This window comes from Gossypium hirsutum, chromosome D10 (genome assembly GCF_007990345.1).
Source record: "Gossypium hirsutum isolate 1008001.06 chromosome D10, Gossypium_hirsutum_v2.1, whole genome shotgun sequence".
NCBI classification, from domain to species: domain Eukaryota; kingdom Viridiplantae; phylum Streptophyta; class Magnoliopsida; order Malvales; family Malvaceae; genus Gossypium; species Gossypium hirsutum.
In genome coordinates this window covers 21941721-21968528 of record NC_053446.1, presented here as the reverse complement: position 1 = coordinate 21968528, position 26808 = coordinate 21941721, and the positions used below count along the sequence as shown (strand labels likewise).

The window sequence follows — 26808 nt, the reverse complement described above, 5'->3', positions numbered from 1 at the left end:
ATAAAATTCCACTGTACAATTAATGCATGGATGTGATAGAATGCCGCGACAGAAATTCTTGACTTGAGATTTTCAACAAATTAAAGCACTACACCACGTTATTTGCTTATTAGATACGTAAAAATTTGTCTCCAATTTTTAAATACCCAACTTCCTCAATTAATTTTGGTTAAAACCCTAATTTATAATAAATAAACATAATAATTAATATAATTTTATAATAATATTTTAAATAAAATATAAATGAATAAATTGAATTTATTTAACTTACAAAAGAGAAATTATAACTATTAGAGGAAGGATCCATTTATATTGGTGTAAACTATTTATAAAATTAATATTTAATTTAATGATAAATTTAGTCACTAACATTTATATATTTTGTCATTTTTTGAGCTTTTGTTTTTATTAGATATTTGTGACTGAGGATCTCCATCAAACATATTCATCGCTCGGCTGAACCCCCAATTATCTGTCAATCAGCACTGGAAACTTGGAATGGCCACCGTTTATCATCAATTAAAATTGAAAACTCTCACATTCACACAAATTCAACGCTTGTCACAAGATGGAGTCAACAAGACGTTATGCTCCTCACAGATTATTCTATTTATTTATTTTTGTTAGTAATTATTTTAAATTTATTGTCGTATTTATTGCAATTGTGTTAATATTCCCCAAACACTTTATTTATCTTATCATAATTATAAAATTAGGTTTCTTTTAGTTTGTTTATTAAGACATTTTGCTTGTTCTCATAACATTTTAATTAGTTTTGCCATATTTTGCATTTTCTATATTTTTCTTCTTTTTATGACTATTTTATTAGATTTCATTGAAGTTTATTTGTATTGATTTGAGTTCGAGAAAATTTAAATTTGTAACAATTAAAATCTTAAAAAATTCAAGTCCGAAATCCGAGATGGAATTTGATTCAAGCTTGAGTCTGATCTCAAGATATATCTTATCTAAAATTTGAAGAAGAAAAAAAACTGTTTATCATATTAGAGGAATGATCCACTTACATTAGTGTAAACTATTTATCATATTGCATATTCCATTCATGTAGATCATACATGTCAAATTTTAATTATATTAAAATTGTGTAACTATTTATTTTATATAAAAAAATTCAATCATTAAATATATATTAATAAAGACCATATATTAGAGACATCCGATCAATTTAAAATTTTACATACATGATAAGTAAAAATTTGTAAAACTTATTAAGTAGAAATAAATATTTTTTTTATAAATATCATTCATTTTTAATAACTAATTGAAAATTAATGTCAAGTTAATACCTAATTAAAAATACATCAATTTTAATTAATAAAATATTATAAAATTCACATTTGAAAAAATTTAGTTACAATTAAAGATAAAAATAGTAAATAGAGGAACATTATGTTCGACATTAAAATTTAAATTTTATGTTGTGTTTTATTTATATTTAAAATTTTATATAAATATAATAATATTAAATTAAATTACCATATGAAAATATCACGTATCACGTTCCATTAAAACTAGTATATATAATATCTATGCCTTTTGAAATGAGAAATGTGCCCTTGGTTACTTCTTTCTAATTCAACTGAGAGAGCTTTTGGTATACAGATGCTAAATTGAGCCTCAAGAATTATTAAGGTACAGTGAATTTAGTTTATTTTTTAAACTCATGTTACAATATTGTTCAGTATTAAATTTTACCATTATTTTTATTTTTATACTAACCGCAAGTAAACACACCGTTCATTCAACCCCACCCTAAATAGCGGTAAAAAAATTAACACTATTTTCATTTATCTATCATATTCAAACCTTAGACTTTATTAAAGAGACATCAAACTTCTTATGACTTAATTACTTAAGATTTTTCAACAAATTAAAGACCACACCACGTTATTTGCTTATTAGATGCGTAAAGTTTGTCTCCACTTCTCAAACACGTAAGTTTCTGAAGAAAAAAGATTGTATGAAACAGAGATATTATCCTTTTTTTATTTTATGCCAAATCAGTAATTTTATCTTGAATTTTAAGATTTTAATTTGGATTTAATTTTTTTCAGGATAAAAATACTGATGTGACATAAAGCTATTAAAAAATGAATATAAATGTCGTGACGTCACTATTTTATATAATCCTTTCCGTTTCTGAACCTAATTTGAGACAAAATTTCTGAATTTTTTTAATATATTAAATCTGTGAAATTTATTCAATTGAAGGATGTCAAAAATAAATATCTGAGGTGATGCCATGTAATTATTTCTCTTTTATCATTTTAAAAGTTTATATTTATTTAATTAGTGTTACTCATCAATCGGCTCTCAATTCAGTTAGGGAATTCTCAAAAATTCATATTATTTTTAAAGTTAAATGATATATGAGTGATTTTATCTTTTTATATTTTTTAAAATCAATAAAAATATTTATATAATGAGATTTGAACCAATGACACCATACATATAAAACTTTTTCATTTACTATTTGTTATATGCTTTTTAGATATTTCCGTATATTAATGATGTTGGTTTAGTGTCATAAACTAATTCGACACTAACTTAGGATTGTTGACAAAATAATGATAAACAATTGTATTCATTTAGTATTCTTAATCTAATGCATTTTATATTTAAATTTTATTTTACTCGCAATTTAATTTATTTTTTTCATTTTAGCATCATACATTTTCATACATTACTATTAACTAGTTCCAAACCGTACTTTTTACTATTTATTATATGTTACTTTAAAATACATTTTTTATTTTAAAATATTATTTTTATGTGTGCGATAAGATTTCTAGAAATACATCAAATATTAATTGTCTATAAGTTTTAACTATAGTTATTACATGCAACCAAGACTCATGCAAATCATGATATCAAAAATATTAATTTAATTTAATTAATTACAATCACTTTAATTTTTAAGAAAAAACTATAATTACTTTACTACTCTCTATTTTTACTGGTATTTTATAAAAATAATAACTTATTCATTGATCATTGAACTTCATTTTTGTTCTTTGAAAAAGAAAAGCTTAAACGTAGGAAGCATGGTAAAGCTAGTTGTGTGACCTCAATCATCTGCACTAATCAAGTTTTGTTTTTATTACTACTAAGTCCCTGCCCAACCGAACAGGGAAGCATCTAATTGCAGTCTCAAGAAAACAATTAGTTTTGTTTTTATTTAGACATATTCATCACTCAATGTGCTCCTCATCTGATTGCTCGGCTGAACCGTAAATCAACTTGGAATGGCCACCGTTTATCATTAATTAAAATTGAAGACTCTCCCATTCACACAAAATCAATGCTTGTCACAAGATGGAGTCAACAAGACTTTATGCGTCTCACATATTATTCTATTTATTTATTTTTGTTAGTAATTTATTGCAATTGTGTTAATATTTCTCAATCACTTTATTGTCGTATTTTAATTAGTTTATCCATATTTTGCATTTTCTATATTTTTTTTTCTTTTTACAACTATTTTATTAGGTTTCAATTGAAGTTTATTTGTGTTGATTTGAGTCCGAAAAAATTTAAATTTGTAACAATTAAAATCGTAAAAAATTTAAGTCCGAAATTTGAGATGGAGACTAATTCAAGTTTGAGTCTGAACTCAAGATATACCTTTTCTAAATTTAAAAAAAAAAAACTCAAATTTATAATTACATCGACACAATAATTAATATAATTATATGACAATAATTTAAATAATAAAATATAAATGGAAAAATTTTAATTTACGAAAAAGGATTTATGAATATTATTTAGCAATAAAAGTAATCAATAATAAATCTTCATATCAAATTATAAATTAGAAAAAATTAGTTATAAATATAAAATATTTTTAACTGTATAAAAATGTAAAAAAAAATTAATAATTATTTAAATTTAGACATTATATATTGATATAATACATTCATCTAACAATATCATTAAATCAAAATTTAGTAAATTAATTTTATCATTTTCACAAATGATTAATAAGAATTTATATTTGTTATACTGAATTGTTTTTTAGATAATGTCTCACAAATAAAAAGAAATTGAAATTTGTAAATAATATTTTGGTATTCATCTTTATTTCCCTATGAATAGCTGTGAAACTCATAATTGATACCAAAAATTTGCATGCGTTTCCTGTAATGATTAATCATTTTAATGATGACTTTGAAATTTAAACTAAAAGTTGAGACATTTTCTTATTAACATCAAATCAATCTGAAATAATTATGGTTTATAAAATGATTGCTGAGCTTTTTTTTTAAGCCAACGGCAAGAATGGATGATGCGAAAGGTTGAGTTTTTCCTCTCATTTTTTTTTTTTTTTTAGTTTTTAGTATTTTTTTCGCAATACAATTAAAAATTTATCATAATTACTAAGACTTTTAAAATTATTATAGAGTGAATTTTTTTAATAGAATCCTATATATCTTAATATAATTTCAACTTTAACAAATTAAGTTAATATTTATATTCTCGGGTATATATATGTTGCCTGTCGTACTGGCACAATTTTTTTTGAAATTTTGTCTGTCTTTGTGACACGTTTTTTAGGGTTCTATTTTTCCTAGGGTTCTGATTGTTGTGAATTTGTTTCTTCTGGTCATAATAGAGAGTTTAAAAGTACGGATCTAGATCCTGGCTGGAAAAATAGCTTTGATATGAGGACAGTATTGCAGATCTGTGACTTGATGATGGGGAGGAAAAGGCTTGGATGGTGGATGGAGGTTCGAAGGGGGAATAATCGAGGTAGTAGGTTTGCTTGGTTGGTTGTTTTTTTTACCATGAGTTTGGTATACTTCCCGACCATGAGGAACACGATGACCAACTTATGGCATCCGATTTGAGGGGTTTTAATTTCAGATCTGGGGAAAAAAGGTTTTTGTTTAAATTTTATAATAAAGTGGATATAAGTAGGTTTATTAATGGTGCTCCATGGACATTTAATAATCATCTGTTGGTGAAGGAGGATTCGATGGATGTTTCATTGACTCGTTCTTTTTTCTCGGTTTAGATCTATGACTTGTCGCCAGGTATGGTTTCTAAGGAAATTGTTAAGCAGTTTGGAGTGTTCTTGGGTTCCTTTGTGGAATATGGTGCGAAGCAAATCAGTAAGAGTTTTAGAGATTATATGAGAGTAAGGGTTATAGTGGATGTTAGAGTTCCATTAAAGAGGAGGAAAATACTAATAACATCGACGGGTAAGCAATTTTATGCTAGATTTCAGTATGAAAAATTGACCCTATTTTGTTTCCTACGTGGACGCCTTGGGCATGGTGATAGGTTTTGCCCTATTAAGGTAGCAAAAGGAATCAATACCTAGAATTGAGATGGGATCTATCCTTAAGGGCACCAGGGAAGAGAGCGACAATTACCAAAAGTATTTGGTTGAGGAAAGATGATGGAGGCGGTCCTTTTGGGAGAAGGGTTGGTGGGAAGGATGTGGAGGGAGGAATAAAGGGTGGGGATTAGATATGTTCACAATTTTGAGGGTTTCAATAGGTGAATTCTATCTTAGGGATTAACTTGGAAGGGAAATCAAAAAGGGAATGAAGGGTTTTGGGGAGGAACTGAATGGAAACAATGGACGCAAGAGGCAGATGATAAGCTAATAAAAAAATCAGATGGAAAGAAGAGACCGAGGTTCTCTTTGAAGGTTTCAGAAGAGGCTGGAAATTCAGAGCTCATGAATTGTAGGGAGGTTCGGGGATCAGTTAGCCGACATAAAAGATTGGTAGTCGTCACGACGTCAGCTGACCCAATGCAATAAAAATCTTTAGTTGGATTGTCCGAGGATTGAGGAGTTCTCGAGCTTATAGAAGGTTTCAGTATGTGCTGAAAGTCAATCATCCCTAAGTGGTCTTTTTAATTGAGACAAAATTGAACTGCATTAGAATGGAACGTGTGCAAAGAAAGTGTGGTTTGCATAATGGAATCTATGTACCAGCTGAGAGTACAAGAGGCGGGATAAGTATAGGATGGAAGGAACCAATGTGTCTTTGAAGAGTTTTTCAGTGAACCATATTATGTGGAAGTGGAGGATGAGGGTGTAAATGAGAAGTAGAGGTTTACAGGTTTTTATGGTTCTCTTGATGGGCATCAAAATGAGGAAACTTGAAACCTTTTAAAAGCTTTAGGACAAGATCGTAGCATGCTATGGTTGGTTGGGAAGACTTTACTGAGATCCTATATTCTTTCGAGAATAAAAGGGGGTGGTAAGGGAGAGAGAAGGAATGGAGGCATTTAGAGAAGCTTTGGAACATTTTCAACTAAAGAATTTGGGGTTTGTAAGCCCATGGTTCACCTAGGAATGAGGGAATTTTGCAGAGAACAATATTAGGAAGCGTTTAGATGGATATGTTGTAAATATGGATTAGGGGACTCTTTTTTCAAATTATAGAGTCAAACATTTGAGACATTCTTTTTCGGGTCGTTGCTCGATGTTATTGGAGACAGATTATGTTGAAGCATGGCCAAAAGTCCAGAGGTTCGAGTTTGAACAATGGTAGTTGTTAGAGGATTCGTGTGAGGAAATCCAACGCTTGTGGGAAACTAGTGGTGGGGATGTGCCTAATCGGCTTGCATCTTTGGGGAAAAGCCTCCAAAATTGGGCTAATTGGTTGAAAGGTAAAAAGGTGGGAAGGAGAAGAGGGTTGGAAAATAGAGTGGCTAAGCTGAATAATGAGGATTGCATGGATGAGGTAATTGGAAACCTGATTGGTTTGAAATTGGACCTTAATATGGAGATAGATAAAGAAGTGTTATGTTGGGAGAAAATATCAAGGGCTAATTGGTTAAATATGGGAGGTTGCAACACGACTTTCTTTCACTGATTTGCATCCTAAAGACGTCGAATTAATCATATTAAGAAATTAAAAAAGAAAGATAATTCGGTTACTATAGATAAGTACTGTGAGATGGCAAGGATCATGAAAGAGTACTTTTCTAATTTATTCAAGTCAAGTAGGGGAGAATTGAAGGTGTGAATAGATGTGTTATGGAGGACATGAATAGAGAATTGAAGGAGGTTTACAAAATTGATAAGATCCAAACAGTTTTGAATGAGATGGCTCTATTGGACGCTGTCAGAGAGGACGACTTTCTAGCATTTTTCTTCCAAAATTTTTGGCACATTATAAGTAAGGATGTGGGGAGCTGCTGTCTTAATGCTCTAAATGGAGGTGATTCTTTGGAAACTATTAACTCTACCCTTATTGTCTTAATCTTGAAAATTTTTAGGCCAAATAACTTAAAGGATTTTAGGCCTAATTAGCCTTTGCTCGGTTCTCTATAAGATTATATCAAAAATCGTGGTTAATTGTTTCCGAAGAGAACTTGAAAGTTGTATTGATAAAGTACAGAGTGCTTTTATTCCAGAAATAATGATAACAGATAATGTGTTATTGGGCTATAAGATTTTACATTTTTTGAAACATTGAAGAATTGGTAAGAGAGATCATTTGCACTAAAATTAGATATGAGTAAGGCTTATGATAAAGCTAAATGGGGTTTCTTGTATGAGGTTATGTTGAAAATGGTTTTCGGGAGTGAGTAGGTGGATTTGATAATGACTTGTATCTCTTCAGTGTCGTACTCAGTGTGTATTAATGGAGAGATGAGGGGAAATTCAAGCCTACAAGGGATCTCAGACAAGGAGATCCTCTAAGTCTTTATCTATTTCTGATTTATGGGAAGGGGCTGTCGAAATTGATGAAAATGACAAAATAGGAGGGGATAATAAAGAGTGTCAAGGCATGTAGGAGGGGTCTTGAGATTACTCATTTACTCTTTACAGATAACTGTATGTTATTTGGTAAAGCTACAGAAATGGGAAAAAATATGACAAAAAAGATTTTGCAAAAGTATGAAGAATATTTAGGGCAGAGTATTAATTTGGAGAAATCAGTATTATTTTTTAGCTCAAATAGTTCTGTGCAGGCAAAGGAACCGATAGCTCAATTATTAAGAGTGTGCTGTTTGATGAATTCGAAGAAGTATTTAGGGCTCCCAAATATTGTAGGGAGATAGAAACGACAGACTTTTCATGGTTTGAAAGAGAGGATTGCAAAACGAATAAATAATTATTGTTAGAACACTCTCCTAGGGAGGGAAGGAAGTTTTTATTAAGAGTATTTTGCAATCAATTCCAACTTATACCATATTTTTATTTTTATTACCGAATTCTTTATGTCATGACATGGAAAATGCTATAAGTCGATTCTGGTGGCAAAAACAAAAAAGGAAGGAAATGGATTCATTGGTACAATTGGAATAAACTATGTGAATTAAAGGAGGATGGAGGAATAAGATTTAGGAGTTTATCTAAGTTTAATTTGGCCCTTCTTGCAAAATAGGGCTGGCATTTAATGAATTACCCAAATTTTCTATAACTAGAACTTTGAAAGCTAAATACTATTCAAATGTTGAGTTCATGCATTCAGAGTTAGGAAATTATCTTTCTTATACTTGAAAGAGCGTATGGGTGACGAAAAATTGTTGAAGAATGGAATGGCTTGGAGAATGGGTAGTAAAGATTGTATATCCATCTAGCAAGATGCTTAGATCCTTGGGTTGAAAGATCAGAAAATCCAAGAGTCAGTTAAAAATCACAATATAGTTAAGGTGGCTGAATTGATTGAACCTAATTTAAGACAGTGGAAGGACCTTGTTACCTTCTGCTTACAAGGGAAGAGGCAGAAGCAAGTCCTGCAAATTCCTCTGGTGAGACATCTGAGGGAGGAGTGTAGGGTATGGAGTGGGGAGCCAACGGGAGAGCATACAGTGAAGAGCGATTACAGATGTCTATTGAAAGAGACCTCTAGCTTAGATGCCTAAACTATTGATATTACAAACAAAGTTATCCTAAAAAGCCTATGAAAAACAAACTTGCCAGCGAAAATCAAAATTACAAACTAGAGGATTTATAACAGTTATATTCTGACTTTTATCAATTTAAAGTTTCGACGAGTGTATAATTCGGATATTTCCAATGTGAAAAAGTGGAGAAGAGACGCTAGAACACACGTTTAGGGATTGTTCAACAATTAAAAAATTTGGGGTGAGCTAGGAGTTCAAAAAAGTTAGGGGGTAATGGGAAAGAGTTTCTGGCAGTGGATAGGGGAAATACTTGCCAAATGTTTGTTCCATTAGAGAAAACTTATCTTCTGTAGCTTTTGGGTCATATGGACGGGACGGAATAAGGCCTTGCATAAAGGATTTCATCAATCAGTGTTAGAAACTATACAATTTACTAAGGCATATCTTAGTAACTGGGATAGGGTAAACAGTAAGATACCTGCGCAGAGGATAGAGGAGGAACGATGGCGACCACCGGCCTTTTCTAAAGTTAAAATTAATTTTAACACTACTTTTGAGAAACAATCGAATATCTCTGGCACCGATATTGTCTGTCGGGATTTAAAGGGGGTTATTTTGGGGTCTAAGACAATGGTTAATTTGTGTGGTCCAACTCTGTTTGTTTGTTATTGTGGTGGTTGCAAAGGTCTTGATTGGTATGATGGATTATATCAAGGATTAGTTTCATAATTCAAGTTGGGATGATCCTTCCACCCGGGATTGTAGGTGTTGGAGAAAGGATCATAGTGTCTTTGCGGAGGTCCCAAAAAACCTCTAACAGCATCAATAAGTGCTGTTGAATTGTCTTTAAGGATTGGGCACAAATCCGTCGGATGTTCAGACATAGTACAAATTCCACACATTTGGGTCAAATTCTTCTTTTCTGTAAGCATAGATTAAAAAATATTAGTAAGCTTATCCAATTTATCTTCTAAGGATGAAACGTTTACCCTATTAACTAGTCTTATGGGTTCTGAATTCGGCCGATACTGTTGAGAATTTGTCGCCATGGTGGATATTAGTTCTCTTGCCTTTTGAGGAGTCATATTGACAAGCTCCCCTCTACTAGCAGCGTCAATCATCTTCATTTCCATAGGGAGCAAACCTTCGTAGAAATACTAAAGAAGTGATTGCTCGGTCAAACCGTGTTGAGGAAAACTTGCACACAGTTTTTTATACCGCTCCCAATAGTCATAGAGTGATCCACTCTCTATTTGGCGAATTCCCACTATGTCTCTCCTAAGTTCAGCTGCTCGCGATGCTGGGAAGAATCTGTCAAGAAATGCACGAGATAAGTCATCCCATGTTGCAATAGAACCAGGGGGTGAGTAAAATAACCATTCTCTTGCTGTATCGAATAAAGAAAAAGGAAAGGCCCGAAGTTTGATTTCATCTTCAGTTACTTCCTAAGGTTTCATGCTTGAGCAGACCATGTGGAATTCTCTCAAGTGAGCATGTGGATTTTCGTTCTTGAAGCCTCGAAAAGTGGGCAAAAGGTGAATCAGCCTGATTGCAACTCGAACAGGGTTTCTCCGGTTGGATAGTTGATGCATAGCGATGTTTGCTCATTGAGAGCAGTGGCTAGTTGACGAATGGTTCGGTTTGCCACCCTTTCTGGTTCACTGGGGTTGTCTTCTGCTTCTTTTGTTTCAAAAAGTGGTTCGGTCTCAGGTTCAACCACCTCGACTTGTTTCCCACGTCGAATTGCCTCTGCAGGAATTGCTTGGCTCAACTTTTCGATGTCGGATTCTAGGATCCCTTGTCCTAGCTCAACTTCTGCTTTACTTGCATGTTTAAAAGCTTCTGTCTCTTTTCGTCGTGCTCGTGCCGATTTCTCAATCTCTAGGTCGTATTCGAGATCTCTGGATGAAGATCTGGTCATGAAGACGATTCAATGTAAATTTGAGAAAATCAGTGGTGCATTATCATAAATTGACCAATTAAATTACATAAAATATGTACTTTTTGCATTTAATCACACATGCCGGTGTCTCAGGCCGTGTGGACATTCGAAATAGGGATACACGATCATGTCCTAGCCCATATCCATGCTCGTGTAACTCATTGACTTGGGTCACATGGTCAAGCCTTATGCTCGTGTGTCAGGCTGTGTAACTCTCAAAATGGCCTCACACGCCCGTGTTCCAGACTGTGTGCTAGGCCATGTAACTACTTGACTTGCATGTCTTTAACCTGCAAGGGACACACAGTTGTGTCGCATAGCCGTGTGTCATACACGGCTGAGACACATGCCCGTGTCTCAAGCCGTATGGACCCAAAATGAACCTTTAAACACAAGTTTACCATTTCAAGTTTGCTTGGACCTTAAGAAACTCAAATACCAACCAAAATACCAATTCAAAATGACATTAATCAAGCCAAAAACACACCAAAACAACCTAATAAGTGTCTAACCAATGTACCATCATCGGTACCACAAGTATATATATAATAATGCATTAAAATAAACACCAATTCAAATCATCAATTCATTCAAGCATTACCTAACCAAAATGCCTATCAAATATACCACAATCACAACATTTCCTTAATACATACCATTCATACTAGCATAAAAACTATACCTCTTTCTCATGTAATAAATAAGTTGGTTATTTGCACAAAAGATCATCCATCAAATTTACATAAACCAAAAACATTAACAATATCCACATAAGAGCCTATACATGCCATATAATTTGAATTAAAAGTTTCAAAAACTACGGAGATGATCTGGATAGTTTGACTTGAGTATCAACCCGATTGTCCAACCTTCCGAGAATTTACAATAACATTAAACAACACAAGTAAGCTTAATGAAGCTTAGGAAGTTCGACGTATTAAACGAAAAATCTTACCGAAATAAGTGTAATATTTCAATAAGTAATAATAACTAAGAAAGTATCCTGTCATCCACAATCCCAATTGATAAATTATAAACGATCAATTCAATGCTCAAATGAATATAGATATTTCATTAAAATTACTCAACAAGTAACCTTACCAAAAATTCCAATCCAACAAACGTTTTACGGATAAGAGTACATCGTCAGTCCAACCGTAGCACGCCGATGTTCATAAGAGCTAATCCACCTGATATACGCCAGTGCTCATAAGAGCTAATCCACCCGAAACACGCCAGTGCTCATAAGAACTAAACCCTTGAAACACGCCAGTGCTCATAAGAACTAATCCCTCGAAACACACCAGTGTGCTCATAAGAGCTAATCCACCCGAAACACACCAACAAAGATTATAACTCGAGAATTTGAAACAAACGCTAAACCTCGGTTTACTTGGAAAATAACATAAATAACCCTCCAAATCATCTTCACTCCAATCCAACTACAACATACCATGTCACAACTGTACTCTATCTTTCATTCTATCCAATTCGAGCTATTAAATTCAATTAAGTATCTCAAATAACGATTCATTTTCAACAATGGAATTTATATATATTATATCTTTTTATACTATTTATCAAATTAAATAAATGTTAAATTTAAACCGTACGAACTTACCAAGACTGAATTGTAGTAGTTGCTGAAGTTCAAAGACTATTCATATTTTTCCTTTTCCACAAGTATGTACGAGATCTTGATCTAAAATATAGAATTCTTCAATTATTAGATCACATTTCACATTCCAATCCATTTTACAATTAATACCCTTTTATTTTTCAAATTTACACAATTACCCCAAACTTTTATAATTTTTGCAATTTAGTCTCTTAACCCGAAATTCATCAAATTAATCATTTTTCTCAAGTAAATATTTTATCCAAATACACTAGGCCTTTAAAAATTCCCTAATAATCATTAAATTCACAATTAAACCCTAAAATTTTGATATTTTCACAATTTAATCCTAAAATCAAAATCTAACAAAAATCACTTTACAAATTCATCAAATAGCACAATCAAAGCTCCATATACATGGTATTCATAAAAAAACATTAAATATTCATCAATGGAAACTTCCAAATTTTTTTAAAAAATAAAAAACAAATGTACGAGCTAGCTAGACATAGTTGCAACGATCTCAAAAACATAAAAATGACAAGAAACCGAATTAAAATAGACTTACATGCAAAGCCTTTGAGTTAGCCGAAGGTGAAGCTTCAAAAATGGAGAAATTTTATTTTGTTTTCGTGAAACATGGAAAGATGATGAATTTTAGTTTTGTTTTATTAAACTTTAATTTAATTATTAATTTACATGTTTATCCTTAAATATATCTTTATAAATTAACCATACCCATTATTGTCCATCAATTTGCTAATGTATTAATTACTAATTAAACCCCTTTTTATTTCATAATTAAGCTATTAAATCTATGGAATTCAAGATTTTCTAAATTTTGTACCTTTTTTCAATTTAGTCCTTTTCTTTTAATTAACTATCTAAACGTTAATATTTTTAAACCAAATTTTAATAAGACTATAATAACTCTATAAATATTAAAAAATAATATTTATGAGTTGACACGATGGAAATTTATGGTTCCAGTACCACTGTTCTATCACCACTGAAAATCAGGATTATACTTGTATATTACAGATATTAAAGCTCTAAGCAAAATGTTTAATAGATTTTTTTTTCAAGAAAATATCAAGAAAGGGAAATTAAGTTGCATATGTGGTGGCTAGGGAAGGTTTGAATCGAAAGGAGACTACCTAAATGGAAGGACGAGTACCAGAGTCGGCAGTAGCGGTGGTGGCAGAAGATGATGGAAGACGAGATCTATCATAAAACGGGGTGAAGGTTCGAGTACTTTTACTAGAAGATGAAATGTTACAGTGAGGAGTCTTGGGATTCGAGTTTTCTTGTTTGCCTAAAAGAGATAAGGAGACTCATCATGATTACGCTGGGCATTGGGGATATCGAAACTAGGGTTTAGCTAGATTTTCGTATTTTTGTTGTTTTGGTTTGGGCCTAGTGGACACCGTTTTCATTTGGGTTTGTAGTTTTTTTAGGAAGGTTAAGTTGCTTTATTTTATTTTTTCAAGTATGTTGTTGAATACTTAGCTAGGCCCTGATTATTAATGAAAGTCCCAAAGCATTTTTCAAAAAAAAATTATATTCTCGGGTTTAGATTTGTTATAGGCTCAAATTTTCTCATGTTCAAGCCTTTTTGAACTTAGTTTTTTTCAGGTTCGAATTTTTTAGATTTGGGCTCAAATCGAGCCGAACATACTCTAACAGATTTAAATTATTTTGAATTTTATAAATTATAAATCTTTTAATTTCGAATGTAATAATTCATTTTACTTTCATGCAATGATAATGCAATTCAAATTTTCCTTACAAAAAAAACATAAATTATAAACATTTAATAGATTTTTTTATATAAAATAATTAAAGTGCTTATTGTATGTAAAATTTATCATTCAATAATATTAGACGAGTTAACAAAAATATCTTTTATTGTTCATTATCATATTATTTATTATATTGACAACTAAATAATTTACTTATATTTCTTATTAAATTTATAAACCTAACACTCATATTCTAAAATATATTTTTCAAAACTCAAATATATTATACTAAGCCCAAACTCAAATAATATACTCATTATTACCCAATCTCAAAATAAACTAATTATAGCACAAATCTCATGTCCAAAATAGAAAAAAATTAAACCCAATATCCAAATACAATTTGTAAAGATTAAAGTTCATTTCAAAATCTATTTTAATAAAAATAATATTTTATTAAGATATTAAAATTTTAATAATATTTTATGTATTATTAGTTATAGTTATATATTATTAAGACATTCAAGACTTCGAAATGTGGTTGAGAAGACATATGTTGTTCTAATTTGTTTTCCAAATTTTACATATGTTGGACCGCATTAGCATGTTGTATATTTCATAACCTCAACCGTAAGTGGAATTGAAATAATTCATACTTCGAAGAGTACATGGAAGAAGGATATTTGATAAATTTAATGGTGCAAATTTAAATTCAGATGAAACAAATAACGATAAGGAGCATATGTTAAATGTTAAAGAGAAAATAACCTGACAAATATGCTCTAAACCAATTAGATAAAATTGCATATGACATTTATTTTTCTTATTATTTTTATTAGTAATCATATCATTACCTACTTTTTTAGACTAACATAATACATATGCTGATTTGGTTTTAATTTTTATTACTTGTTTAGAAATTATTTTTATCATATAGCCCAACCAAGTTAATTCTTTCACAAGGGTAAAAGGACTTATATTGTTAGTGTTTGATATAATGTCTAAAATTACATATAACCCCTCCTTATCTTTTAAATAAAAGGATAAAACATGTTTAAATGTACTCGAACTCACGTCCTCTTATACCGACAAAAATATCAATATCAATTAAGCTAAATCTCATACGACTTATTGATAGCTAAGAGTATAGTTTTGAATGGCTAGGCTAGTCATCCAACCAATAGAGCTTAAAAAAAAGGTCTTACTTTTGTGAAATTTCTTAACTTTCTCTCATTATTTTTTTAAATCACTTATTGATAGTTGAGAGAATAGTTAGATTTTTTTTTTCTTTTTCAAATAGTTAGGTACTTATTATGATAGTTAAACATCTGTAATATTATGACTTGGGTGAAAATTTTTAACTAAACTCTAAAATTTTATGTCTTTTACCTTTTTCTATTAAACGATGATGAAATCGTATTGTTGGTGATTTGTGATTTTTAAGTGAATTTTTCAGTTACATAAGAAATTATACATATTTGTTTGATCATAACTAAAAAGGATTGAATATTTATTTTAATTGTTAATGTTGTTGTTAGTAGTTGAACAGAAAAGGGGAAATGCCAGATATTATGATCCCAAAACTAGAAAGGTATATGCAAAAAGTATAATATAGCATATAGGTATGGATATTAAATGCAATCCATCTCATAACTAAAATTAGATATAATTAGATATTGCGTAGACAACATGGCACATTTCTAGCTACCACAATGTCTGAACCAAATTATCTAAACATAAAAAAGACAAATATCCTACCAACGAAAAAAGGACAAAGATCTATTGACCTTGAACTTGGAGTCCAGAAAAGTGAACAAGCACAGGGTTAGATGTTTCTTCTGAAGCAGGGCAACCTATAAAGACTATCCACAACGAAAAAATAGCAAGTGATGCTACCGTCTTTAATGAAATAATAGCATGCTTGTCTCCAATATGAGTTTATGTAGAGCACAATGATAGTTGTTAAAAACATAATTGCATAGGAAACTGCAAAGCTGATATAGAAATCACCCATGCCTAAAAGACCATGTTCTTCTTCGCTAGCTAAAGCACTTGAAGTTCCTCGTGAATCATCATGATTACAACTCTTGTTCAATGGAAGCCCACAGAGAAGAGGATTTCCCTCATAACTGCTCTCATCAAAGGTCCCAAATTGAGCTTTTCTATCAGGGAGAGGCCCTGACAAGTTGTTATGTGTGACATTGAATACCTCCAAAGCATCCATCTCCGTTAGTTGAGGGGGGATTCTTCCATTTAAATGATTGAAGGAAAGGTCCAAACTCTCAATCTGCTTTAGTTTTGAGAAAGTTGAGGGGATAGGTCCAGTTAAGTTGTTGTGCGACAAGTTTAGACCTCGGATTTCACTCAAATTTCCCAATCCTGGTGGGATTATCCCTGTGAGTTGGTTGCAAGAGAGATCAATTGCAGACAACAGATCAAGAATATTTCCCTTGTAAGTGTATGTTGCACCCTTTGTTGAAAACTCTATCTTTTCTTCAGCAAAGGTGAAATGATCATATTTGCGTAATGGAAATACACTTCCCATATAGTCTTTTGTGAGATTATATATGGTTAGTCCCATGTCTACCAATACGTGGTCAAAAGAACCAAACCCATAATTGGCAGAATTGATGTGAGACTTTTCACTCTTTGGCTTAAAAGTTAAATTACTCAGGCAAGAAGGTACATGACGGGAAAGTTTATTTTGCGAAAGGTCCAAGATGCTTAATGACTGCAATCTACATAAGTGTAGAGGAAATTCACCATGGAACTGGTTTGCTTTTAGAAGAAGAACGCTCAAAGCTGGTAGCGTGCTAATCCAACCTGGAATTCTTCCAGTTAAATTGTTTTCACTGAAATCCAGCGTTACCAATGAAGAGCTTTTACAAAGGGCCTTTGATAGTGTTCCACTAAGCCTATTGTTGGCCAAATGTACATGCTTCATCATTTGTAGATTAGAGCAAGATGGAATAGTACCAGACAGATGATTTAGAGAAAGATCTAGGAATTCAAGACTCACCAAATTGCATAATTCCATAGGAATGAGACCTTCGAAACGGTTTTTGGACAAATCCAGTACCCACAAATCTGTATGATTCCATAACCATCTTGGAAGCTTGCCAGAGAAACGATTATTACTTAAATCTAACACTTGGAGACTTTTAGAGCTAATAGTTGAAACATCAGAAATATCTCCCTCAAACTTGTTCCCGTCCAAATATAATGCTTCCAACGAACCGATTAAATGATAAATTGCAGGAATTATTTTGCCGCTCAAGCTATTATTTGAAAGTCTAATCCGAAGTAATGAGGTACTCGTGGCCAACTCTTCAGGTATTCCTCCAAACAAATTATTGTGGGACAGGTCTAATCTTTCTAACCTCTGCATTCTACTGAAACAAAGAGGAATAGTAGTCTTAAAGGCATTTTTCGACATGATTAAGAACTCTACATATGGAAAAAGTGAGCAAAAATTCCTTGGAATTTCATGTTGTATCCTATTATTGGATATATCAAGTACTGAGAGCTTCAAATTAGGATGTGGTGATAAGGTTAGAGGCCCCGCAATTGAACTATCTATCATGTAAAGTTCTTGTAGCCTTGTATTATTCTGTAGCAACCAATGTGGGAACCTTATCTCGCCAAAATTGCAATATGAAAGATCAACGTATCTCAAATCATGTTGGAAATAGAGGAAATTAGGAAGTTGTAGTTTCCCATGTTCTTCTATCGTACAATTTAACAAGCTGAAGATCTTTAGTTGAAATTTTGGCAACCATGTTTGGAAACCAGCTGGTTCCGCTACCAACTTGTTTTCATTGGCTAAAAGGGCTTTAAGGTTAGAGTGATTTGCAAAGGACCTGAATGACACTGGAACTTGAAATTGGTTTTTTGAGAAGGAGAGGAATTGAAGCATTGTGAGGTTAGTGAGGGGCGTGGAGGCAATATTTCCAGTGAAGTGATTGTTAGAGATATCCAAATAGCGAAGAAATGTTAAATTAACCAAACATGAAGCGATTGCACCAGCCAGATCATTTCCTTTGAGATTCAATTCTTCAAGATGGTTTAGAAAACATAAACCTGAGAAAGAAAATTAAGGATAATGTAGAGGTTTTGTATTTATGTAAGATTGTGTTTGGTTCAACAAAATAAAGAAATTTTTTAAGAGTAAGTACAGAAGAAATTGACTGTTTGTATTACCTCCATGAGCAGGTAAGGTACCGGTCAGACCGCAGTTAAACAAAGACAAGGCTTTGAGGGAAGTCAAGATGCCAATGCTTTCCAAGAAGTTGATGTGCAGAGGAGTATAATCCATGATCAATTTCTCCACATTTCTCAACACATGCAACTCTGTATTAAGGTTTTAAAAATGTATGAATACCAAATTGAGTCAACATATATACCTTAAAACTGACAGCCAACCATGTATAGGACTTACGTGTATTAACCATTGTTTTGTTTAAGAAACAATTATCTCTTAAAAACAGGGTCTTAACAAATGGAAACGCCTCAAGGAGTGATACAAGGGAAGTATTTCCGTCGGTGGAAACAGCATCTAAATAAAGAACCTTTAACTTCTGCAAACATCTAGTTTCTGCAAGTGAAAATGATAAACTAAATTAGCAGCTAATATCGGAATGAAATTTATATTAATCATCAATCCGTACCTTCATAAGTCATAAATTGGTTCACCTCATTTTCGCTCAGGTCTAAACTCTCTAAATTGCTCCAACCACAAAACTCTGCCACATTCAGCAAATAAAACCAATCAAACACTATATATATAGGATTAAATTAAGCGCTCCAACATCTATTTTTGGTCTTCACGTTCATTTTACCACCATTACATATTGGTTAGTTCTTTACCTTTAACATCTATTGATCCATTTAGTTGATTCCACCTTATATTCAAAGACTTCAAATTTAAGAATCCACTGAGTTCTGCAAATATATTATTATTGAAGAGATTAGAACTCAAATCAATTTCTTCTAAACTGATCAGCTTCAGATGTCTTCCACTTCCTGCATAAAAAAATGGGCATAATTTCAGCTTCATTATAAGGTTTATTTTCTACACTATTTATTTTTAATCATGTTGTAAACAAGAGACTTAATTAAGTAGTTTTTGCATATATTTACCATAGGAAGATTGTAGGCTCTCAATTCGATTTTGACTTAAATCCAACTTCTTCAGATTATAAAAGTCTGTTCAAACCCAATTCAGTATTATACTCCAAAAGAAATAAAAAGTGAAAGAGCAACAAGAAAGCTATATAAGAAACCTTACCTTGAAGATGAAGTGCTCCTTGTAAGTTATTTCCCTGAAGACATAAAGTTCTTAAAGATGAAAAGCCACCCAAATATGACAAGAAATTGTTGGTCATATTGGTTCTACTAAGATCAAGTATTTCCAAACTATTCAGCCTTGAAAGCAGCTTAATTTCTGGTAAAGTAGTAAAATAATTATATGAAGATAATCAATTACATTACAAAATAGATATATAAATCACATGATATTATATAACTTCACCATTAGTCCGGTTTGATCCTGTAAAAAGATCATTTCCTGCTAAACTTAGAGACTTGAGACTTGAAACTTTGCTCAAAGATGATAAAATGCTATCATTCAAGTGATTCCCAGTTAAGTTAAGAACCTGCAGATACCTTAACTTGGATAGCTTTTCAAAACCTGCATGAAAAGGCCATTTTTTATATGCAAATAACTATGTATATAACTTTAACTACAGAGCAGATGAAATACCTTCATTTCTTACGGAACCAACAAGTCCAATATTACTGAGATCAAGAATCCTCAAATCTCCAAAGGGAAGAAAGATAGAGGCATTAAAGAGGTAAGACTCATACTTTGCAACGCATAGAGAGAGTCCAGTGACTCGTCTAGTAGTGGCGTTGCACTCAACCCATCCCCATTTCCATTCACAACAATCTGAACCCACTTCCCTCATATTGAATTTGAAGAAAGATTTAAGTTGCAAGAGTGCGGTACGTTCTTCATCCCGACATCCATTACTCCACTTTGCTTCTTCTAAAATTAACACGCTTATCATTATTACAACTACCACCCCTGTCCATTTTGATTCCATTTTCTCAACTCAACACACTTATTGCTTTAACTCACTTGATATATATACACGTGCCAGACTATTTGGTGGGAAAAAAATTATATAAAAATTAATGTAAAAAATAAACAAGATTTTAGTTGAAATTGTTAAGCTGATATATTAAAATAAATGACAATATTTAGTAATTTTCCCAATTTTGATTCATGTAATGAAGTGACACTCTATGATTATGTCACATCATCACTTAAATTTTGTAAAAGAATTTATAATTTTTTTAGGTAATAGCATGGCAATTTATAATTTTATAAAAGTATCACATCGTCACGTGGATTAAAAGTACAAAAGTATTTAACAAATTTTAGGACTAATGTAGACTAAAAATATTTAAGAACTAAATGATGCTTTATTATGTTTTCAATAATAAAAACAGCAGTGAGCTAGATCTTAAACGAAGTTTCTCCTGTTCTTTGTATGATAATTGGATGCAAAAGGAACTCTTGTTAAGGGCTTGGAATTGATTTATAAAATATTGGAAGCTAAAATGGAAAGATTATCTGTCACAAATTTTAAAGGCTCAAAAGCAATAGCACCAATTTAAGGGAGCGCGAAGGCTAAATTTAGAATGGATGGTTGTTCGAATTGTTAAATTAGTTGGATCGAGAATTGGTTTAGGTATCAATTTAGAGAGGGATATTAGACTCGTTGATCTGCTAGTTAAATTGATTGGATCGAGAATTGATTTAGGTATCAATTTAGATAGAGGCATTAGACTCGTTGACCCGTGAGCCGACTCAGACTTATTGAACTGTGCTAAAAGATTAATTGAATCGATTTTTTATTTTATTTTATGAATTTTAATCGATCTGATTGATGAATGAAAGACTTAATAGGTTTGATCTGGTGGGATTTTTTTAAATCCATAAATAAGATTAAAAACCACCATAGGTCTCATTTATTTAATTTTTTTTATTTTTTAAAATATTAATTAAAAATGGATGAAAATTTTCTAACCCCACAAATTAAAGGTTTTCAGAAGATGAAGCTTTTTCTTGTTTCACGTAAATTGCATGTTTCAACCAAAAATTGTAAGGTTTTCATCACTCCATTTCCAGAAAAGCTTCGACCTGAGACGTCTTCCATTCAGTGAGTAGTAAAATGGGGGACTCCACGGGGTCCTCATCTTTTACTTTGTCTACCCGGGTTGAACCGCAGCTATCTTTAAAGATCTGTAAATCATCGCTGAACACTTGGATTGAAAAGACTGGCAACCATTTTCATCGAGTCAAACTTAAAACTCTCGCACTTACCAAATCAAGATTACGACCTTTCGAAACGTAATTTGCATGTGTGAACCAAAAGTTGAATGATTTGTCATTTGTCATCTCTCCACTGATTAGGGAAGCTTCCACCTGTTGTAAAGTTATAGGGAGCTATCTATGCGGTACTTCGATTTTTTTAACATAATAATAAATTTAGTTATTAATATTCACACAAAGTTTTAATTTTAGTTTTAATTTTTAAAAATATTAACTCTTAATATTTACATATTATATAATTTTATTACAATTTTTACATAAAATATAATTCAATATACAATGAGTAAACTAGAAATAAAAATAAAACATTTTTTAAACTGTTTATTATTAAATTAGATAATCCTTAAACACATTGTTTTTCTTTTACTTTAAATGGTTAAGAACTTGATATCTTTCAATGAAAATTAACTCATTTTTTTTTTGTTAGCTTGAGGTGGCTGTCATTGATGAATCAAATAAAAGCTTAAAACTTTTCTAAAGCCGTTAAACTTAAAGTTGGGTTGAATTAACGTAGTGGATAGTTTATCTTTTGAAGTAATGGAATTGGCTAGTTTACAAAATTTAGGACATTTTGTTTATTCTTGTTATCATTCATTTTTCCATTTAAGTTAAATGCAAGGAAGACATCACAAAGGGATGAAGTTGCAACGTTTTAATTGTAACTAATTTGCCAATGAAATCTATTGTTTGATGCCAGCTTTGGTAACCGATAATACAAGTTCATTCATGGTTCTGTTTAACTTATTGATCATTCTCTAGACTTGGTTAAACTTTCATTTTCCTTTTAACATTGAGTTAATTGTACAGATGGTGGGATTCTCTGTGTTCACTAGAGATGTTAATAATGACAACGAAAACAATAACAAGAACATTTTGACAGAACTAACGTCAAACGATTCCATCACTAATTTTTTTTTTCTCTATGAAATCAATGAAGAGTGAACTATGGAAGACCAAATCATCTCAACCATTAGTGTTCAATCCAATGGTGGAGAATCAGAGTATCAAAAACAAAAAAGAATGAAAAAAGGTAAAAATTATGATCTTGGGTTTTTGGGTGTATTTCTATTTTTAGTATATATATATATTTATCAAATTTGGCCGATAAATTTATTTTTCCAGATTGTTAGGTGAAAGGGTCACAAAGAAATAAAATTGCAAAAAGGATCAAATTACACAATGTATAAATATTGATGATTAAATTTTTAGAATCAAGACTAAACTAGCATAACATATAAATGTTTGAGGATCAGCACTGCTAATATGCTAATTTTAAAAGCTGACACATTATCTTTCCATTAGCCATTCAATGACGAGTGACCAAAAAATAAAAAATCAAATAGTTGTGTGACCATTTTATAACTTTTCAGAATTTGGTAACCAAACAAGAAACTTACCAATCGTTGGACGACTATTATTACTATGACTAAATAAGGGCTTATACTTTTCCAAAATATTCAATTAAGTTTATCTAAACACACACACTTCATTTAAGACTTCAGATGTTAATTAATTTAGTTAACTCACGATTTCCATCATTAACCGTTAATATGTTAATTGTGACAGACACAATTATTGACGTGGCTGAAATAAAAGTTGAAGTTCAAAATTACTTGGGATAAATTAATGGAAAAATTAATTTAAATTTGAACATCAAATTGTCCAGATTCATTCTAAATTTAAATTTTTAAAAAAATATTATTAAAAATTTGTAAAATATTATAAAGATTATATAAAAATAAAAAATATTAAAAATTATCTAAAAAATTCAAGATAAATGAACACAAAAATCATTTGAATCTAAACATTCTATCTCAACTAGTAAATCCTATCTTTTTTTAAAAATAAGCTTTTAGCTACTGTTGTTGATTTTTATCTAATTTGGTAATTGTATCCTTGGGGTTTGATATATTTTCAAGATTGTTTTTTATTTAACTTTAGATAACTGGGTTGTAACAAATAATTTGGTAATTGTATCAATTGTTCAATTAAATCTAAATTCCATTTGTCAAGGTTAATTTTAGATTTATTTTTTAAAAATATTTTTAATAAATTTAAATTTGAATTTCTTATTTTTTCTATAATTTTATAATGTTTTACAAACTTTTAATAATTATATTTATATATTTAAAATTTTTAATTTTTATAATTTAAAAAGTTTCGTATAAAATGAATTTGGACAAATGAATATATTCAAATTCAAATGTACTTGAACATCCATTTATTCGAATTCATTCTCAATTCTTTTTGAATTTTTTTGCTGACATAGGCTGCCACATCAATTTTATAACGACTAACTCAACCGCCACAATAATAATCAATGAAAAAAATCATTGGTCAAAATACTTATGAATTTTTAACATTTAAAATTTTAATTAAAAAATTTTAAGAAAGTATAAAGGTTTGTTTTTACCCTTGTATCTATCGATCGATACCCATTTTTGCTCCAGTAAAAACACCTCTAAAGTGGTAAGACAACTGGATTGTAACTTATAACTCAAGATAAAACAAGTAGGAGAATTGAATGTAAATGAACCTGAGTTGTTGCAAGTAGGCTTACAACAAGTATAACAACAAAAGAAAAAATAATTTAGTGTTAATTTAAGTTTGTGAAGTCTTACACGGTGGAAAATGTATTATAAATTTACAATATAAACTATATTTTAAACTCGACACGATTATTTAATTCAGATTTAATGTGAAAATAATTGTTAAGTTAAAGACCTAAATTGAACGAAAGAAATTTTAACCTAGAAAAATTGTAGATAAAAAATAGTGATTTAATGGTTAATTTATTAGGTTATAAACCTCAAATTTTGGCCTTCATATTTTTGTGAAAAAAGCGGATTCGGTACCGTTTTATAGAGCCCAATTGGAAAACCTACAGTTATTTAATTATAAGCCAACAGAGGGGTATTCCTGTAAATGTGAAAAAAGTTACCGTTGCAGCTCTGGGTTCTTATAAACAGAAATCGAACTCTCTTTTTTCAATTAGCAACGTTCAAAGGAAACAAATCCAGAAAGCAAAGCCAAGTGCAGAATCTGCAGATCAAAAGCAAGAAATTTTGACTCATCAAAAAGCCGTCGTAAGTTTTTTTTATAGGTCTTTGTTTGCGTTTAAAGTTATTTTGTATGCTTTAATGGTTGAAAGAGAAATATTCAATTTTCTTTTTCTTTTTTCTTATACTTAGGGTGAAAATGAAAAAGGGGATTTGAATTATTGATTTGTTTCTGAATGGAAAACCATAAAAACAAGAACATCTGTTTGTTTGTTGAGAAATGAATGGAAGAAGGAAAGAATAATTCCAAGAATGACCCATTTGTCTGCTGTATCCTAGGTTTCTTTTTCTCCCTTTCTGGGTTTGTCCTTTGGGATTATCATAGAATTCCATTGTTTCCCCTTCCTTTGTACCGCATGTATCTTGTAAACCGAAAGGTTTTTGGGTTTTGTAAATTAAGGTTTGGATTTTAGTTACATGGTTCATTTTGGACTAAGTAAGGCTTTTGATATGCTTCGGAGTTCACTTTTCAAAATTTGTTCTAACATCTGATGATGCCTTAATATGGAAATAGAAAATAACAAGAGCCTTGTTAATACTCAGCATTCCTTGCATGAGCTTTACAGTTTACACTGAGTTCTTGCACTGTTAGTTTTAGGATGAGTGCTGTTATTGAATCAAAATAGACGGTAAATGATACTCGATTACATGTAAATATTTGAAAGCTACATTTCTTATTGGACAGTTTCATATCTTGAATGTCTTTCTATTTTAAGCTTTGACATGACATCTTCAAAACCCTTTCAGTTTCCTCAGGATTTAGCATGATTTCTCCCCTATTTCTTGTTAAAATTTCCCCTCTCTCTGTATGGCACTTTGGTGGATCTTGTTTATGAACCGGATGTTGTTTTGAGTTTCATACTTTTTACATTTTTAGACCGTAACTTTTCTTCCCTTACATCTCATAGGTGGTGTTGATTTGGATCTTATCAGCAAATTCTGCAGATGGCATCGCGTACTGTCAGTTTGATTCAAGATCAGAATCTAAATGTTCAGTTTAATGGTACCATTCCCAACACTTTCTATTATGTTTTTGGTTTTGTCCATTTTGTTTTTCATGTTGAATTTGATAATTGAAAGTGCTTCCTACAGGCAAGGCTAATATCTCTAAAGCACCGAGAAAAGCCAGTACTGGTGGAAGAAAACCACTTGGTGATCTATCAAATTCAGTGAACCCAACCGCAAAGCAGATATCTAAAAAGGAGAATTCCAAGATCATTACTTTCACTGAGAAAGAAACAGTTGCCTTTAAACTCCCAAATGATTCAAGCAGGAAAAAGAATGTCCCTAAGGCCTCAGAGAAAGTTCAAGCTAGTGGCAGGAAAGCTCTCTCTGACATTTCTAACTCAGGCAAGCCTCACTTGCAAGGAACATCAAAGAACCAAACTGCAAAGCTATGTATTCCAGAAGATATTTCAGAGGAAGGGTTTCTGCACAATCATGAAGAATGCATCAAAGCACAGAAAAGAGCTATAAGCACTAATGAATTTTTGCGGATCCTCGGATTAGATGGTAAAGAAATTCACTAGGCATATTCATTCATATGTTTACATTGAATTAACATTTGGCTGACTGGATACTTACATTTGTATGCATGTTTTTTTTTTTTTGTTTAGATTTCTGCAAACATTCTGCATCTGCAAAGCAACATTCATTGTCAAACAAAATGGAGGTAAACGTTCATCTAATTTTAGCAGTCTCATAAGCTTTAGCATATGGGTTGTCCTAAGAATACTAGTTTACTTCTGTTACAGCCTACAAGTCCTTCAAGGTATGCCAAAATGAACGAGATAACTGCAATGCTGATTGAAGAACTATCTCCTCCAAAGCATAAGTTGTCTAGGAAACTCGACTCTTGCCCAGCTAGTCCAGAGGCACCGGATCATTATATGCAGTGGGATGATCCTAAGTACATTCCCAGTTTGAAGTTGATAGAATCACCATAATGGTGAAAAAGCATTGACTTCAAGTTTCAAGGCCTGGTTGTCTTCTAGCTGGCACCATATATTAGCAGGAATCCATGTATTAGAAAGAAATTCTTTTATTGTACTTGACTGCGGTTATTTTTGGTAGTAGGAAAACTGTAAACATGTTGCAACTTATGTTGCATTCAAGTTTGAGGTGAAATGAAAGCCTGGTTGAATGGTGTGTCATCTGGTTTTCTTCTGTCGAACCAAATAATCATAGTGCAGCATGCTCATTTTTATTGC

At 31.5% G+C, this 26808-nt stretch overlaps 2 protein-coding genes across 2 annotated transcripts; one reads left to right on the top strand and one right to left on the bottom strand.

Moving 5' to 3' along the window:
• Positions 1–15768: 15768 nt before the first annotated feature.
• On the bottom strand, positions 15769–20260 carry LOC107914627 (receptor-like protein 15). Its single transcript, XM_016843583.2, has 9 exons — positions 19902–20260; positions 19671–19829; positions 19428–19583; positions 19280–19345; positions 19007–19162; positions 18808–18882; positions 18579–18734; positions 18341–18490; positions 15769–18220 (listed from the first exon to the last, which is right to left on the bottom strand). The coding sequence occupies exons 1-9, from the start codon at positions 20242–20244 to the stop codon at positions 15966–15968; spliced, it is 3516 nt and encodes a 1171-aa protein (XP_016699072.2). The 5' UTR covers positions 20245–20260; the 3' UTR covers positions 15769–15965.
• Positions 20261–24443: 4183 nt separating this feature from the next.
• On the top strand, positions 24444–26751 carry LOC107914626 (protein PATRONUS 2). The gene is made up of 5 exons (XM_016843581.2): positions 24444–24625; positions 25532–25601; positions 25691–26110; positions 26215–26270; positions 26353–26751. Exons 2-5 carry the CDS (start codon positions 25544–25546, stop codon positions 26542–26544), a joined length of 726 nt encoding a protein of 241 aa, XP_016699070.2. The 5' UTR covers positions 24444–24625; positions 25532–25543; the 3' UTR covers positions 26545–26751.
• The last annotated feature ends 57 nt before the right edge of the window (positions 26752–26808 follow it).